At 47.7% G+C, this 16,915-nt stretch overlaps 1 protein-coding gene across 6 annotated transcripts in view; it reads left to right on the forward strand.

Moving 5' to 3' along the window:
• Nucleotides 1-2,236: 2,236 nt before the first annotated feature.
• The window catches only part of YPEL2 (yippee like 2), a 32,966-nt gene continuing 18,287 nt past the window's right edge, over nt 2,237-16,915 (forward strand). Inside the window, exons 1-2 of one of the 6 annotated variants that reach the window (XM_015646766.2) lie at nt 2,237-2,339; nt 13,786-14,099. In XM_015646766.2, the coding sequence (XP_015502252.1) occupies nt 13,983-14,099 (117 nt within the window). In that variant the 5' untranslated portion in view covers nt 2,237-2,339; nt 13,786-13,982. Of the gene's footprint in view, nt 2,340-2,380; nt 2,803-9,254; nt 9,515-13,785; nt 14,100-16,915 lie in introns of those variants that run through there. The other 5 variants (XM_033518831.1, XM_033518832.1, XM_033518833.1 and 2 more) reach the window with 5 other exon arrangements.

Consider the following 16,915-nt stretch of genomic DNA (forward strand, 5'->3'; position numbering starts at 1 on the left):
TGCTGCTGATAAAACACTCTTATCCCTAAAAACCTTCCAATTGTTGTAGATCATGGAGGTTAGAACATAAAGAAATTTTGGGCTTTTTTAGGGTGATATTTTTCATCAACTTCAAAGCTGTATGAATCCCCAGATTTCCATGGTGATGCTGAACTTAAAGCAATATAATTCAAATTAGTCACCACCCTAAATCAATCTTACTACAATAGAACCTTTTTTTTATATATATATTTTAAAATATAATCTTGATGTTCGCCTTTTAAATAATGTATTTTTATTAACAAACTGAAAGTTCTGCACAGGTGGTGGGGAAAAAAAATAATTTCACTGCTGTGCAGCAGCCTCTTAATGATGTAAATTTGTTTTGCTGATGGTTTCTTGTGGTTTCTGGGTGATTTAAAGTTCAAGTAAATTCTGTAACCACTTCCTGCTGATAACCTTGTCTAGCTCTGTTAAACACAGAGCTTTTAGCACTGGGGAAAGAGGCTGAAAATCTGCTGTTTGCTCTTTGCTAAGGCAAGAGGTTATCTAAGAAAAGAAGAAGCTTAAAGTAAGCCTTCAAAGCAGGCTCCTCTTGCAGCTGTCTAAAGATAACACAAATTTAAAAAAGAAAGGCAATTTTCCTCTTTATTGGGTGTATTTAATAGCTGCTAACTACCCTGGTGTTTGAATCTTCGTTAGCAGATGTTTAAATTGTACCACGAGTGCACAAGGGGTGGAAAAATGTCATTTAGTATTAAAAATCTGTGGAATTCCTCACCCAGCTGGTTCAGTAATGTCATCAGGAGGGGTGGGTTTGGCTTGTGTGGAAGGAAGATAATTTATAGCACAAGGTAGGATATTATTTTACCCTCAAAAAATATCACAATTAATGGAAATAGTGCTTTATTAGTCCATGTATTTAACATTTGAACCAGAATATTGCTCTTATTACCGATTAAGGAATTCTGCAGTAAAATACCATTATGGATTTGTTTAAGCAGGAGAGTGTTAGAACAAGAATAATCTCATAAAGCAAATATATTTCAGCCCTGATGTAGAACTTTTATCCATAGATGGCGAGAAATGGACAGATAGAAAATATTAATTAAATATATTTAATATTGGAAATGTCCAAGGCCTGGTTGGAGCAACCTGGGATCGTGGGGAGAGTTCTTGCCCAAGTCAGGGGTGGAATGGGATGGACTTTAAGGTTGCTTCAACCCCAAACTATTCTGGGATTATTAAACCTGTACTTTATACACTGAATTATTGTTATTAGGAAATAAAAACGTGCAGGGAGAAGCCTTCAAATGACCTCGTCCTGAGCTGCTGCGTGCTGAAGTGTTAATTACAGAGCTTTGAGGGGATAGCATTTAATTGGGGTTTGCTGGGGGTGGGAGCACATCTGCAATTGTTGGGGTACAAAACCAAGATCTCTTCTGGAAAAATCCATGGCAGGGGCTGGGATGGAGATTGTTGGGAGAAATATGGAATATCCTCATGTTTGCAATTAGCCCTGTGGCATGTTGGGGAAGCTGGGTTGGTATTGGTGGATTTTGGGTGTTAATATTGGTGAATTTGGAGGTGTTAATGGTGGATTTGGGGGGTTAGCACTGCCGCATTTTGGGGTTAATATTGGTGAATTTTGGGGTTAGTTACTTGGAATTTTGGGGGTAATATTGGTGGATTTGGAGGGGTGATGCTGGTGGATTTTAGGGTTAATATCGGTGGATTTGGGGTTAGCACTGGTGCATTTTGTGTCTCTGCTCTGCCCGCTGCTCCCGCACCCCCGGGGCCGACCCCGCGCCCCAGCCACCGCTAATTACCGCCGTTCATTAGCGCGCGCTAATTACCTCTGCGGGGAAAGGCGGAAACACCGCACAGCCATTGGAAAGTGAACAGAGCCGCCCCTTTTCCCTGCGCCGTGACCCTGAAACCCGGCACCCCCGGGGCCGCGCAGTCCCCGCGCATCCTGCGCGCATCCCCGCGGGAGGGCGCGGCGCCTTTAAGAGCTCGCGCCGCGTTTGTTGTGCGGCCGCGCGAGCCGCGCTCCCATTGGCTGCCGCCGCCGCAGCCTCTGCGTGCGGGACCGCCGGTGCGCGAGGGGCGGGGCGGGAGCACCGCGCCAGCGCCGCTCTCTGAATGGCTGGGCAAAAATGGGCTGCGGCCGGCGACAGCCAATCCGCGGCGTGTTGCTATGTGCCGGCGGGCGCTGATTGGTTAGGAGGGATGTCGCTCAGCGCCGGCACGGTATATTCGGAGGGAGCAGGCGGTGGGCGGGGGAGGCGCTGTGGGTTCTGTGCGCGTCGGCGGCCGCCGCGCTCGGTCCGCGCCGGGACGCGCTCGGTGCGGCCGCGGTGAGTGAGGGCGGCACGGAGAGCGTGAGGGCGTGAGGGGCGAGCGGCCATCGAGGAGAAACGTCCTGGCCCGCGCGTGGCGGGGCCGGGGCTGGGCGGCCGGGCGCAGCTGCGCCACAGCCGCGTCTGTGTCCGAGTGTCCCCGTGTCCCCCCCTCCACCCGCCCCGCGGCCGCGCGGATCCGGGGGAGCATCCCCGGCGGGCTCCGTCAGGGCCGGTAGAGGAGATGGGGGAGCCCCCGGTGCTGGCGGTGGGAGAGCCGGGCTGGGCGGCGGCCTTTGTGTGCGCGGCCGGGCGAGGGGATGGAGGCGGGGGGCAACAGGTCCGGCCGGGAGGGCTTCGGTGCCACCGACCCGGGGATCGGCGAGGAAACGCCGGGGGCGAGGAGGAGGAGCAGAGATGGTGCTTCCTCGCCACCCATCTCGCTGTGGCGAGGGACGCACCATAAACGCTGACCCCGCAGGTGGGACAGGGCGTGCGGGGGGCTCGGGCGGTGACCCCGCGGAGCTGCAGCATCTTATCCCGGGGCTCCGGGGCAGCAGCTCTGTTGGGCAGCTGTGCTGCGAGCCCTTGGAGCCCCGGCAGTGCCCAGCTGTGGCTCTGCTAGAGCGCTGCCATCGTGCCTGGGGGGCACAGGGGCTGCGGGGCACCCTGGGGATGCCCCTCCCAGGGCAGTTCTGGCACTCGGAGCACCGAAACCGGGCGCGGGGTAACTCAGCTGCTCTGTGTTGTTGCTATCGCCTCTGATAAGGGTGTAGCAACTTCCTCTTCTGCAGAGCTCCGCCGAGGGCCAGGGCTGAGGGTGAAATGGTAACGGGGTTCTGCATCTCCATAGAAACTTCTGGGTTTGATCCAGAAAAGCCAGAGAAGTTCGAGGTGACAGAAGTAGCCATGGGTCCATAGCTTCAGATTTTAGTGCTGAATTTTGAAGTGAAGCTGATTTGAAATGCTTGTGTTTAAAACGTGATTTTAACGGGGTAGGAAAAAAGAAATGGAATCCTTGAAGCCTTACCCTACAAATTACTGGAGTGGCTCTGTCCTCACCTTTTTCTGTCTTAGAAAACAGCCAGAGGAAGGCCTGTCAGACCAGTGTTCCTCGCGTGCAGCTGGGCAAGGGCGGGACAGAGCACAGCACCTGCTGTCCTGCACTGCCTGCCTGCCCCTGCCTTCCTCAGGGCCTGCTCCCTGCTCCAGATAAGAATTTTTCCTAATGCGTTTATGGGTACTTAAAGCTGGGCAGTGCAGGGAGGCCTGTGCTGAGAGGGTTGTAAACAAGCAGATACCGAGGGAGCTTGCCTTGTAATCCGTGAGAGGATTCTGCCTGGAAAGGATGTGTTTTGTGACTTCATCCTCGCAGAACACTCCCACTGATTTTGTTCAAGATCTCATCGTGTTGGTTCCACGCCTCTGGTTCCTTGTAAACATTGTTTGCTGTGTAAGATCAGCGCTGGAACAACGAATTGGGATGTTCTCCTTTTCTCCCTGGATCCCTGGTTCTTGTTTCCTGCCGAAAGGCCATGTAGAAGTGAGGCCTGCACTTTGAAGCTGAGGTTGGGAATGCTGTAGGGAGGGCAGAGACATTGTTTTCATCTGATGGAGGTGTCAAGTGCTTCTCTTACTTACTTATTATTTTAGTTTTCTTTGCAGGTGTCTCTTTCCCAGTGCCAGGATTGGAATAACTGGCAAAACAGTCCTTGAGCTCCCTCATGTCCTCTGGATTCATAGATTCTGAATAAATGATTTCCTTTCCTTGCTGCTTGGTGTGTGCAGTTGAGTCAGGGTTGTGTTGAAGAAGACAGCATCCCTACCTGTAAATCCACATTCCCTCAAAGGCTCCTTGACTCATGGATTGAATACCTGCTGCTGAGAGAGAATTTAATTAAGGAACTGGTCACTCTGGTGTAGGTCCTGGATGGCAGTTTAGAAAGTTGGGACCTCCTTCCTCTGGTGTGGTACTACAAAAGCATTGCAGGGATTGCAGAGGAGTAAAAAACCATTTATTTCTTGTTCTTGCATCATGGCCTTGCCTTTGCCTGTGTGTGTGGAAGAAGAGACACCAATAAAGCCAGGCTTTCATTGGGCTTTGGTCATTAACTGGCAGAGCTTTGTTTGCTTGAGCATAAGCAGAGTCTTCATTAGAGGTCAGCTATGGAGTGCTGGAGCACAGGGATCACAGCAGAGTCAGGAATGGGGAAATTGAGAGCTCCTTGGGCTGTTTTGAGGCTGATCAGGATGTCCAGGATGTAGCAGAGTGTGTTTATTGCTTGGAAACCAGGATAGCTGCCTTTTTCCACTCCTTGAGTGAGACCCGTAAGTTGGTCCTTCAAGATGTTCCCTCTTTCCTGTGCCTGTTTATTTGTGGGTTTTGTCTTTCAGATCCATCACAGTAACTAATGACTAAGGACAGGTTTCCTTTTCCTTCCAGAAGCCAAGGAGAGTCCATGGAAAAGAGGGGACTACTCTGACTCAAAGATTTTTCATTTCTTTAGTACAAACTCTTTAGCTGGTAAATCAGTGTCTGTTTACCCTGTGATGCTGGTTGAGAATGTGGATTTCTTATAGCTTGTCTTTTTGGGGAGAATAAAAAAGACAGTTTTCCAAGAGTGCTGTACCCTGGACCTGAATCCTGTTCCCTGTAGCCCACATTGGTCCCTGGTCTTCATCTCCCTGGATTTTGGCAGTCGGTTGTCTCAGAGTCTGATTTCTGCCATGTCATTTTGCCTTTTTGTCCCCATTTGTCAGGGTCTGTGGCTGTCCTGCAGCATGTAAGCTGAGTGTTCCTGTTTCCACTCCTTCTCTGCCACCTTTTACTGGACAGCCACATCTTGCAGGCCTGCTGGGAGCATTTCCACACTCTGGTGTGGGATGTGTTGGCCATCGGGAGCAGCTCTGTCTCCGGAAGCGTCACTGGACTGGCCAAGCCACTTAAGGCTGCAGGAAATAACATAATTAATGAGACTTAGTTCTCCCACATCTTGTACCTGACAATCTCAAGTCACTTGACAATGCTAATTAAAGCTAATCACGCTCCTCTGTTTTTAGTAAATAGCTATTATCCCTGCTTCACTCTTGCTTTAACAAATGATAGTGCCAGGCACTGTGAGTCATTGAAAGTTATGGGAAGGCAAGGTGGTGGAGCTGCCTTCCGGTTCCCTCATTGACAGGTCCATCTAGAGATTGCTTTTTTACACCTGCTCAGGTGTTGGTGGAGAATGTTAAAATGTGAGTTTTGCTGACTCACAAAAATACATCACTTTTAGACTCCTTTTTTTTTTTTTTCCCCACTGGCGTCGTGACTTGTACAGAGCAAAACTCCCACAGTCGAGCAAAGGCTACTAAAAGTTCTAAAAGCTGAGGATGCTTTGAATTTGCCCTTCAGAGAAGTTTTTAATCTGCTGAGAGGGATGGCAGAGTGGTGTGACTTCTCCTGTTTCACATTGGCACCACGAGGACAAAACGTAGCGTGGTGTGACCTGGGCATTGCATGGCCCAGCCACAGAGCTCCAGAAGAAACCTCTGAGGTTTCACTGATGAAATATGACTGGAGCAAGATGTTACTAAAAACAGACTGTCCAGCATCACAGACAAAAAAAAAAAAAAAAAAGTTTTAAAAAAGGGGTTAATTATTAATTGTGGGGAAATAAGAAATCTTTATGAGAATCCCAGGAACTCCCAGCTCAAACTTGCGTCAGTTCTGTCACAGAACTGTGAGAGGTGAGTCAGTTCACCTGCCTTGGCAGGCTGGAGAGGATATCCAGGAGGAACTAATGACAAAACCTGGCAAGGCAACAGCTGACTTGACCTTCTTAAACTAGATTCAGTTATAAAGCATCTGTCATGTGAAGTTCCAAGCTCCAAATCCTCACCTGACTTTGCCCCCCTGACACATGGCACTGCTAAAGGGAGGTGAGAAAGGTTGTGGTTTGAAGTACTGCAGAGTTTGTCCCTTGTTAATGCAGGAACTGTTGCATTAAAAGTGTTCCTGGCAGAGATGGGTCAGAATTCACCATCTTATCCTCAGCTTTCCTCAGAAAAGAATCAGATGTATGAGGGTAGAAAATGAAGTCACTGCCTGTCTTGTGACAGATGAGCTGCTGGGCAGAGCCAGGCTGGGTTAAAGATGTTCTTGGGAAGAACCCTCTGAGCAGGTGGGGTTTGTGGGCAGGTGAAAACTTGGAAATTTGGCAAGGGGAGCTTATAGTAGTGAGTCATGACAGGCAGCTCTAGCAGACCCTTCTTTAATGTCTTTGAGGATATTGGAATGATCCTTGCAACAGATAAATGTTCTCACCGTGTTCCCTGGCTTTATCAGGGAGAAATGAATGATCCATCCAGCAGCCCCAGGTAATTGAATCTTGGTCATACCTACGTTTGCCAGAGAGAGAGATAATAAAGTGATCTGAGGAACACTACAGAAAATACAATGATTGGAGATTTATTTGGACAGCCAGACGGTTTTGCAATTAAAGCAAATCAAGCTGAGAAGTTGGGATGACGAAAAGCATTTCCATTTTGTCAGTAAATGATCACTTGCATTGAAAGAGCTTTTCCTTGCTGTCTTTAATTCAGGTTGGTGCTAGAATAGCAAGCCAAGGGTCTTGTTTGGTTTTGTAGAACACTGTGTCTGTGTGACACTGGCAAAGTCCTTGATCTGAGGCTCCAAATGTCACCTTCACCTTGAACATGGCTTTGTCCAGCACCAGGGTTGGTCTGAAAGGAGCAGCAGCAGCTCAGCTGATTCAGCTGCAGGACTCTTACCCCTTCCTGGGCTTGCTGGGGCTTTGCAAAATGTAAAGGAGGAAATGGAGTCACTTGTGTGTTAAATTAGCCCAGCTTGCAGCTTTTATTTGTGGCACAAGTGGGATTTGCTGGTGGGAGCAGACGGAAGCACTGCCTCGTTCAGAATCGTGCTGCTTCTCTGGGTGACTTCTGCTGTGTTTGGTCCCTCTGGAGTGGCCTCTGGACCAACTGGGCCTTGGATTTGGCTGGAGGGACCTGAAGGTGGGCAGCTCACAGCTGTAATCTCACCCTGCTGCTCCTTATCAGCGGCACAGGCTCTTCTGCATTGCAAAGATATCGCTGCCAGGCAACTCGTGAGAGTGGGAAGAGAATTCAGCCAGAGGTGTCAGTCATTCCTTGGAGAGGCTGAATCTTGCAGTCCCTGCTCGTGTGGTTTCAGAGACAGGCCTGTAAAAAGTAATAAATTATAATCTTTCAATAATACCTTTAAATAAAAAAAGGTTTAAAGAAACCTTCTGTAATAAACTATTGAGCCAGGTGATGTCTGTCCTAGCTCGTCCCGTGCCTTCTTGAGATGAAATTGTAGAGGAAAGGCTTTGAATAAAATATCCAGAATTGTTTCCTTTCCCTGCTCTTCCCCATGCTGTCTGAGGGTGCTTTGGGTGGTGGGGAGAGATGAGTGAGCAGTTCTGACACTGAATGGTCCAAGCCCAGCTTTAGGCTGTAAAGAAACTCAGAAAAGTCTCATTGTCACCTGCTCTCTGTAGTCAGGAGCCAGAAAGAAGCACCTCTGCACCATCTTCACTGAGTTATTTTAACCTGTTCTTTCCCTTTTTGGTTGACTGAGTGCTGTATTTCACACAAGGATTCCTGCTTGGAATGCAGGAGCCTTTTGGACTTGCTTCTTGCATTTGAGAACCTGAAAATGCACTGGTGTGGGTTATTTTAATAAGTGAAACTTGAAAATTTGATTTAATCTCCAAATTGACAGAACTTAAATCAACTATGTAAAGAACCATTTGAAAAAATTAATAAGTTTAATAGGTTTTTACTGGGTTACAGTGACAAAGCTACACAGACTTAAAATTCTAACCTGAAGTGAGTTTTAAAATTTGCTCTTTGTTCCTTTTAAGGTTCAACTCATTTTCCTGTACTTTCCAGGTGACCTTTAGAGGAATTCTGTCCATCAGAGACACCCCAGGAGGGTTTGTTGTGGGGTGCTGTATCTATTTTTGACGAGATTTGTGATAGACATGGGGCAATGATCTTAAAGAGGAAAAAAAAGCCACCAAACCCCAGCTTTTAGAAGGTGATTAATATAATCAGGCTGGCAGTTGTGCCGGGGTTGGTGCTGGGAGCTGTTCAGCAGGATAAGGCTGGGGTTTTTCCTGCCGGGCTGGCTGTGGAATGTGGAGCACGGCAGGTGCAGCAGGGCTGGCATCCTGCCCGTCCCGGATTCCCTGTGGCCGGCTGGAGAGGCTGGGATTGCCTCCTGCTGCAGCTCTTCCTGATGCCCTCTAGTGGTTTCCTGCAGGTGTCTGGAGTGCTGTTTCCATCCCTCCATCCCTCCATCCCTCCATCCCTCCATCCCTCCATCCCTCCATCCCTCCATCCCTCCATCCCTCCATCCCCCCATCCCTCCATCCCTCCATCCCTCCATCCCTCCATCCCTCCATCCCTCCATCCCTCCATCCCTCCATCCCTCCCTCACCTTTTCCCCAAACCATGAGGTGCTTCCTTGTGATGCAGGAAGAGATGAAGTCACTTGCTAGGAGACATCCAGAGGAGGAAAAGGGGTTAAATATTATTATTTGTGTTGTAATTGTGTCCATGCAACTGATAAAAGTCAGTGCAGGGGGTTCCTGCTGGCTGTTTTCCACATTTTCTCATGTTCTTTCCCTACTTCCAGGGTTTGGAGGATGAGCTGAGGTGTTGGAGAAGGACACTCAGGGATCAGTGGTGGTGCTCCTGCTGAGCTCTTTGCACTGTCACCTTAGCCAGGGTTTGAAATTGGTGCATTTCAGAAACTTGACACTGAAGAGTGAAGCACAATGTGATCACCCATCTGCTATTTCAGCTCCTTTCTTGGCTTTCCCTTGTGTTGTTCCCTGTTTAAATTCAAGATGCTCATCCTTCCTCCCAGACCTTCCACAAGGTACATCCCACCCTCCCACCTTCAGACGATCTGGTTCATCTTTCCCAGAGCTGTGCATCTCCAGAACTGCCCCAAATCAGGATATTTTGTCACCAGCAGAGTATGAAATATTCCTTTAGCAGCACCAGGTGTCTTTGAGGGCCCAACACCTGACAGTGATAACTTCTATTTCACAGGGAAGCAGAGCAGGGCATCAAACCCCATCTCCAATTAGAGACCAGCCTTCCTCCTTCAGGCTGCATTAAGGAATATTAAGGCAGTTTTTGTCAAGAAAACCCTGGTAAGTGGCTGATCTTACCTTGAGAATTTTTTTTAGAATCCTGCTCAGAGCATGGAGCAAACCAGGCTGCCACAGCTTAGACACAGAAAATTCTCCAAACCACATTCCTCCTGTGCTTCCCTTGCACTGGGAATCAGCACATCTCAAACTCTTTCTTTATAAATGAGAAGAGAGCCACCAAAGGAGAAAGGTTAGGTTTCTGAATATCTGGATTATTTCAGAGCTGCTGCAAACAGCTTTCTGTAGCATTTGCTCTATTCTAACAAGTGTTTCATAGGCTGAAGTTTATCTCTAAAATTGAATAATCCATAAAACAAACTCTCAGACCCAACAAACCTGTTGTTTGTCCTGCCACAATGATCATTTGCATCTGAGCTGCATTGCAAATGGATTTTATTCAAAATTAGGCTTGTGTGTGATGGTTTTTTTCTCTGACATATGGACTTGTACACGTAGTGGCCTTGTCTAGCAAGTGCTTGGCACAGACTTCCTCCCTTTTTTTGTGTTTCCTGAATTGCTGACAGCTTTATGTGGAAAGGGGATGTTGGACACCCACGGGTGGAGGGTGGATTCTGAACTAAAAAGCTGCCCAAGTGGCAAAATGTGGTGATTTTTCCATCAGGAAGCTGATATCTGCCCAAAACTCTGCAGGATGAAGCAGGACAGCCCAACACACCCAGTGCAGGCAAGCAAAACATTCAGCTGATTCTCTGACTGATAACCCACAATTAATGATGTTGGAAGCTTTTTCTTTAGAATTCCTTCCTTTTGTCTAAACCAGCTTTCTGACTTGTTGTGCATTAATTAATAGGCACAAATTTCTCTTCCATTGAATTGAGTGAGTGCATCCCAGAGATAAATTTCTCTTGAATGAGAAAAGAAAAATAATGGATGGTGGTGCTGGTGACAGATACTCATCTCTCTGACAGTCCTGGGCACGATGATAAAGTGAACAAACCTTCTTTTGTTCTTTTTAAAATGAGTGGAATGACTCCACTGCTGCCCACTGCCTGTGATGCTGATGAACATGAACTCATCATTCTGAAAACCAGAGGCACAGCCCAAATTCATCCTCATGCCTTTGTTCTGCAGCAGAACAAATGCACTGTTAGCTGGTAATTGTCTTTTAATTCAAATGTAGTTGTCATTAGGACATGAAAAATCCAAGGGTTTGGGGTTTGTGTTGCTGGGAGCCACTGAATACATTTCAAAATTATATTTAGGACAGAAATTGGTCCTTACAAGCTGCTGGCTGTTCTTGTAGGGTATCAAAATGCTTTTCCTGTAGGTTTCCCTCCTCTCTCACACTTTGATGAGGACAGAGCTCTTGGTAGACAATGCTCATGTGATCAGACTGTATGAAAGTGGTGTCTTGATAAATTATAGCTGCAATAGCTAAGCTTATCTGAAGTTTTTATTCAAGGCATTTTCTTAGCAAGGCTTCCCACCATGATCTTGGCTCACAAATCTTTATTCTTTGCTCTGCCTGAAGCAGAGAGATGGAGTTTGCCTTCTCAGCACAGCCCTGAGAACAGGAATTGCAGTTCCTCTGATATCATCTCCCCTGAATTTTTTTTTTTTGTCTGCTTTTAAAAGGTCAAATGTTTTTTGCTGATGTTCAGTGTGTTATGAGGTCAAATAAATGAATGTTCATGAACTGCTTTTGCAGAAAGCTGTGTGCAGCAGATAATTCCTGTGTGTGTTCATTGCTCTGTCAGATAAATGCAGCTGTAGTATTTCCTGGTTTATTCATTGTTCTGAAGCATTGATGCTTAGCAGGTCTGGACAGAGGGGTCAGCAAACAACAAATTAAGGGATTGCTGTGATACTAATCTGGTTGGGGTTTATTTATGTCTCCTCTGGGCTCTGGGGGTGCCTGTGGATTGCCTTCTCCAGCTGATCAGGAAAGGAAAGTTTGGCATGGCAGGATGGAAGTGCTAAAAGTGGTGATTGATTATTTTACTGATCCATGCTGAAATGAAGGTGAGAGGGGATTGCATCAAATCAAATTTAAGGTTTAGATACAGTCTGGATTCTCATTCAGGAATCAGGTGAAGTGATTGCCAGTCCTTCCTCGTGCCTTCCTCCAGATGCTCTGTCCAGGGGAATCTCCAGACAGTGCCTTGGGATCCAGTTCTGTTTGGCCCCAGGACAGGCACATTTGGTCTCCTGCTTCCCTGCCCTTGGAGGCTCACAGATTCCAGGTTCTGGGATAAAACACATCAGCTGCTCAATCAGGGCCCTGGAAATTTGGGACGGTTTTGTATCAGCAGAAAATGGATTCTGCTTTGGTTTCCATCTGATTTGCCCTGGTGCAAATTTAGGCTGCAGTCCTTGAGTGCTTCTCACTGTGGATGGGAAAACAATGCTGACTAATGCAAAATTCAGTTCTGACAAAATTCTGGTGCACACAGAAAACTGGGGCAGGATACAGGTGAAGACTGATTTATTTTCCTTCTCTGACAAGTGTAAAAGGCAAATTTTGCTAAAATCCAGAGCTGCAGCTGTGGAGCAAACAGTGCCCAGTCCTTAGCAGCTGACCAGGTGAATTCCTGACAAAACCCCATTTGGACTGGACAAGAGAAGGGTGAATTCCTCACAAGCTGGAAAATAAACCCTTCTGTGTCAGGATGGGTCCTGCTTAGCTGTGGCTGTAACTTTAATTGGAAAAGGTTAATCTGATCTGTTGGTATTTGCAAAAAGCTTTAGGAATGAGCACTGCTGGGGAAGTGCTGACTGTTATGATCATGATAGATAAGCTTTATCAGCAGTTTGCCTGATGAGCAAGATGCCTTTTTCCCATTTGACTGGGAGGGACCTGCCTCCTGGAGAGCAGAAGAAAAATATTTCAGAAAAAAAGGGAAAAAAATTGGGTGTCCTGTTTACTGGATTCTGCCTCCTGTTGAGCACGGTGTGGGGTCATGGTCCCTCTGTCTGGTACCAGGACTATTTACAGGAGCAGGGAGTGACAGGACAAGGGGAATGGCTTCACCCTGATAGAGAAGAGGTTTAGGGTAGGTATCACCAAAAAGTCCTTCCCTGTGAGAGTGGTGAGGCCCTGGCACAGGGTAACCAGAGCAGCTGTGGCTGCCCCTGGATCCCTGGATGTGTCCAAGGCCAGGCTGGACAGAGCTCTGAACACCCTGGGACAGTGGAAGGTGTCCCTGCCCATGGCTTGGATACCTTGAATCTGCTTTGTCAACCATGACAAGGCTTGGGGATAGTGATGGAGGCAAGGTTTTCATGGATGCCTAAGATGTTATTTCTTGTTTTCTTTATTTTGGGGGTGAGTGATGGTGCTCCATGTTTGACACACAAAGTGCAGGCTCAGAACTGAGCAGAATCACATGTTTTATGGAGAGGAAAATCCTCCTGGGAGGAGCAGGCAGAGTTCATGATTAATTTGTAGAGCGTGCATGCACGCCATGGATCCAGGAGGGAGGGGAGCTGTTTCCTTTATGCATTTCCATCCTCAAAAGGAACACTTGTAGCTGGTAAGACTTTTATAGGTGTGGGATCTGAAAACTCCCATTTCTGCCAACAAAAAGTGACCCAGACTTGAGCTGCCTTGCAGGTGCTGTCAGATGATGTCAGAGTGTAAAATGGTGTTTCCATCCTGAATAGGGTTTTTAACTGTCTCTTGCTATCAGGAGTAGTCTTCAGAGGCTGTGCCTTGCTTTGGCTGCTGTCAGATGTTCAGATAAAAAAAAATAAAATACTGAAGTGCAGTTTATAGAGTAGCTTCTACCTTCAGAGCTTGTAGGGAGTTATAAAGGAGAGTGTAATGAAGGAATCCTGCATTTCCCATGTGGAAAGTAGGGCACAATGGAGAGAAAAACTGGTTTGGTGACTCATGGCCTTACCTGGTGGCCCAGAAAACCCAGGTTCAGCTCTCATTTTTCCCTTGGGCTTCTGGGGTGTCACAGCAGTGAGTCAGCCAGGGGACAGCAGGGCTGGCTCTGCTCCCCACTTTCTCCCTGGCTGGCAGAGCCCAGGGTGGTGCTGAGTTCCCCAGAGGGGTTTGGGAAATCAGGCTGGTGGGAATTATTGTCACACCTCTGCAGTCATTTCCAGAGCTGGAAGAATGGGTGGAGATAACAGCAGGAAGGTGTGAGGGCAGCCAGCAAATGAATAAATATCTGTCCTCCTGATCTAACCCCCCAGACATTACTCCTGGCTCCTGCTCCTGAATCCAACCCTAAATCCCCCTGTGGGCTGGGACAGCGCTGTCACCTCTGTGAGCTGAGTGTTCTGCCTATTTTCTACCGCAGGTTTCTGTGAAATCCCCTGCTTCCTCTGCCCAAATCTCTTCCTCTGGAGCATCACCAGCGTGTGGAGCCTGCCCCACACACCCATCCCCTGCCAAACCACGGCCTTTACCTGCGTGTTCCGGTGTTTCCCGTGCGACCCGTCCTGCGGGAGCGCCTCCTGGGCCACCCCGGAGTTCAGCCAGCGCTCAGTGGCTCCAATGGTGAAGATGACAAGGTCCAAGACTTTCCAGGCATATCTGCCTTCGTGCCACAGGACCTACAGCTGCATTCACTGCAGGGCTCACCTGGCCAACCATGATGAGCTCATTTCCAAGGTAGGTGCTCCCAGGAGCAGACGGTACCCTCACGCTGCACGTCAGTGGCTGTGGAAGTGCTTGGCCTAATCCAGCTGCCTTTTTCCTTGGAAAATGGGCTCTCAGCCCAAAAGATCTATTTGTGAGCTGGTGGTTTTGTTTTAACTGCTTGGGGTCTTCACTATCCTCACAAGTGCAGGGGCTGGTACTGATCTCTTCCCTCTGGTGACCAGGGAGTGGCTGGAGCTGAGTCAGGGGAGGTTTAGGTTGGATATCAGGAGAAGGTTTTCACCCTGAGGGTGGTTGAGCACTGGAAAGAGGCTCCCCAGGGTTTGATCACAGCACCAAACCTGTCTGAATTCAAGCATTTGGACAAAGCTCTCAGGCACAGGGTAGGATTGTTGGAGTGTCCTGTGCTGGAGTTGGACTCACTGATCCTGATGAGTCCCTTCCAACTCTTGAGGAGTGTCAGGATAAGCTAAATTAAAAGCTCTCAGAGCCAGTAAGTGTTTTGATGCAGAAGAAAGAGCAGGCCAGTAAGAGGATCTTGTTCTGAAGTGGAAAAACTAAACTTTCCCAGTGTCTGCTGGAGCCTGCAGTGCCTGGCTGTGGTCAGGCATCGAGTTCCCAGGTCTCGGCTGCCTTGGAATAACTGTTCCGTAAAGTTTATTCAGCTTATAAAATCTGTGTTCAGAAAAAACAGGCACAGCCAGAGATTTATGAGCTGAATTGAGTGGAAAGGGTGCTGTGAGCTCTGTGTGTGCAGCTTGAATAGTTCAGCTTCTTGGAGCAGCCTGGAAAGGCTGGGATCACTAGGGACAGAGGAGCTGTGCCCCTTGCAAAGGGGTTTGAGGTGTAAATGTAGCAGCATCTGTGCCCTGGAGGTGAAATTGCTTCACTTTTTGGGCCAGCTGGGTGACTCCAGGCTCCTGTGCCCAGTTGGGATGGGGCAGTAACTCCCTGGATTTTTATTTGGTGCCCTGGATTTTGTGTTGGGACACAGAAGGTGCTTAACTAGATGAGGAAAGAGGCTTGTTTTACTTGCTGTTTTTACAGTAGATTAGAGTTTCTGCTCTGCTTTTGTTTTTTGACACAGCTGGTCCCCTGCCAAGGGGAAAAACAAGGCTGTACATTCCCAGTGCTTTCACCTTTGATGCTTCCTTCCCCTCCTTGTTCCATGTCCATGCTCCAATGCAGCCAGCTTTGCAGGTTAAGTGGCTTCCAGCAGGGCAATGCCAGTGCTGCCAACTGCTTGGAATTTGAGCTTCTAGCCCAAGGCAGGCAGAAACTGCCCAGGAATGCTGACTGCTAAAATATGGACAGGAGAGGGAAAGGAGGGAAGCACATTGTGACTTTTGGAAGTGTTAACTCCACTGTGCTCTGCAATCTGCTCCTTCTGAAGTTCATTCTAGACCAAGGTGTAAATTAATAGTTTGGGACCACATCGCTGGTGGAGCCACTAGCAGGTCATGGAATTTGAATGCAACGAGTTTGGGGTTTCAGGGTTTGTTTCTCAGGGTTGTAAACATGAATAAAAACACATTCTTTGTATAATTGGAAACCTTATAAAAGTAGTTGTGCAATCATGGCTTGTACAAGTGGCTGTTTGACAGAACAGAAGGGCAGTCCCTGCCTCAAGGGGCTTCCAAATGTGGAGGAACTTTCCCAGGCAAACTTAAATAGTGGCTTTTTTATCTGTTTGAGTTCAGTTTGCAGAAGGCCTAGGGGAGATGTTTCAGTTCTTTCATCACAGCCTTATGTTCACATCCCTGAACGAGGCGCTGCAGTTGCTTGTTTTCCACATGAAAATGTGGCAGAGGAAAAGGGAGGAACGAGGATGGAAAAGGGAGTGGGAGATTCTGCAAAAGCAGGAGCATTCCTGAGGCTGTGCTGCAGCTCATCCTGAACCTGACTGCCACTGGGATCCCAAATGACACCATCATTGGAAACATTCCCCACAAAACAGGCTTTATGTAACAGCAGGGTGCTGGTGATTTGCCTCCATGAAAATAATTCCTCTGCTCCTTTTGCCCCGAGCTGTGCAGAGACCACACCAGAGCTGGGCTGCTCTGCACTCCAGGAGCTTTTAGCTCCTTTGGATGCTCACAAGTTGCAGCACTGGCTTGAGCTGTTGGATGAAACACAACTGGAGCTGAATCCCAGGATTGTTCTGTGTCAGCCCATGCTTTCATTTCCTCTCCATCTCCCAAGTCTCCCCTCTCAGCCCTTCAGCACCACTGTTAACTTAACTTTGGCTTCCAAGTGTTTTGCCAGCACCAGGTATCCAAAACTCTGACAAATAAGCCTTGGCAAGGCAGTTTTTGCTCCCTTCACTACTTCAGGAGAACCTTGTGTTTTAAAAGGGGTAGAAGGTTTCTCAATAAACCATTGCTATTTAAAGAAAACAATCGATGCTGAGGCTTTTAAGAAAATCCAAAGCTGTTACATGAAGCCAGTTACCAAATGTTGCTTACTTGGCCTTTTATCTCCTGCTGCCTGAGGGAGAAAGTGGTTTAGTGTGTCTGATTTTGTAATAAGATCTAAATTGTAGGTTGGACTGTCTGGCCAAGAAAGGCCTTATTGACTTAGGAAATATGAAGGTGATCAGATAAATTGGGTGGAGTGAGTAGTTTTCCTTTCTGTGTTCCTTTGGTGTCTGGCTTAGCATGAGTGGAGGTTCTTGTTCCCTTGGAGCAATGCATCATTTAAAAGGCTGTGCCAAATTTAGTACATACTCTTGTTTCATTGCTTTTTCCAGTGCCTAAGTGGGCTGAGACTTTGGGAACTCAACCCTGCCCTGCAATAGATCCCTGTATGACCTTGAGGAAGTCACTGAA

This window comes from Parus major, chromosome 19 (genome assembly GCF_001522545.3).
Source record: "Parus major isolate Abel chromosome 19, Parus_major1.1, whole genome shotgun sequence".
NCBI classification, from domain to species: domain Eukaryota; kingdom Metazoa; phylum Chordata; class Aves; order Passeriformes; family Paridae; genus Parus; species Parus major.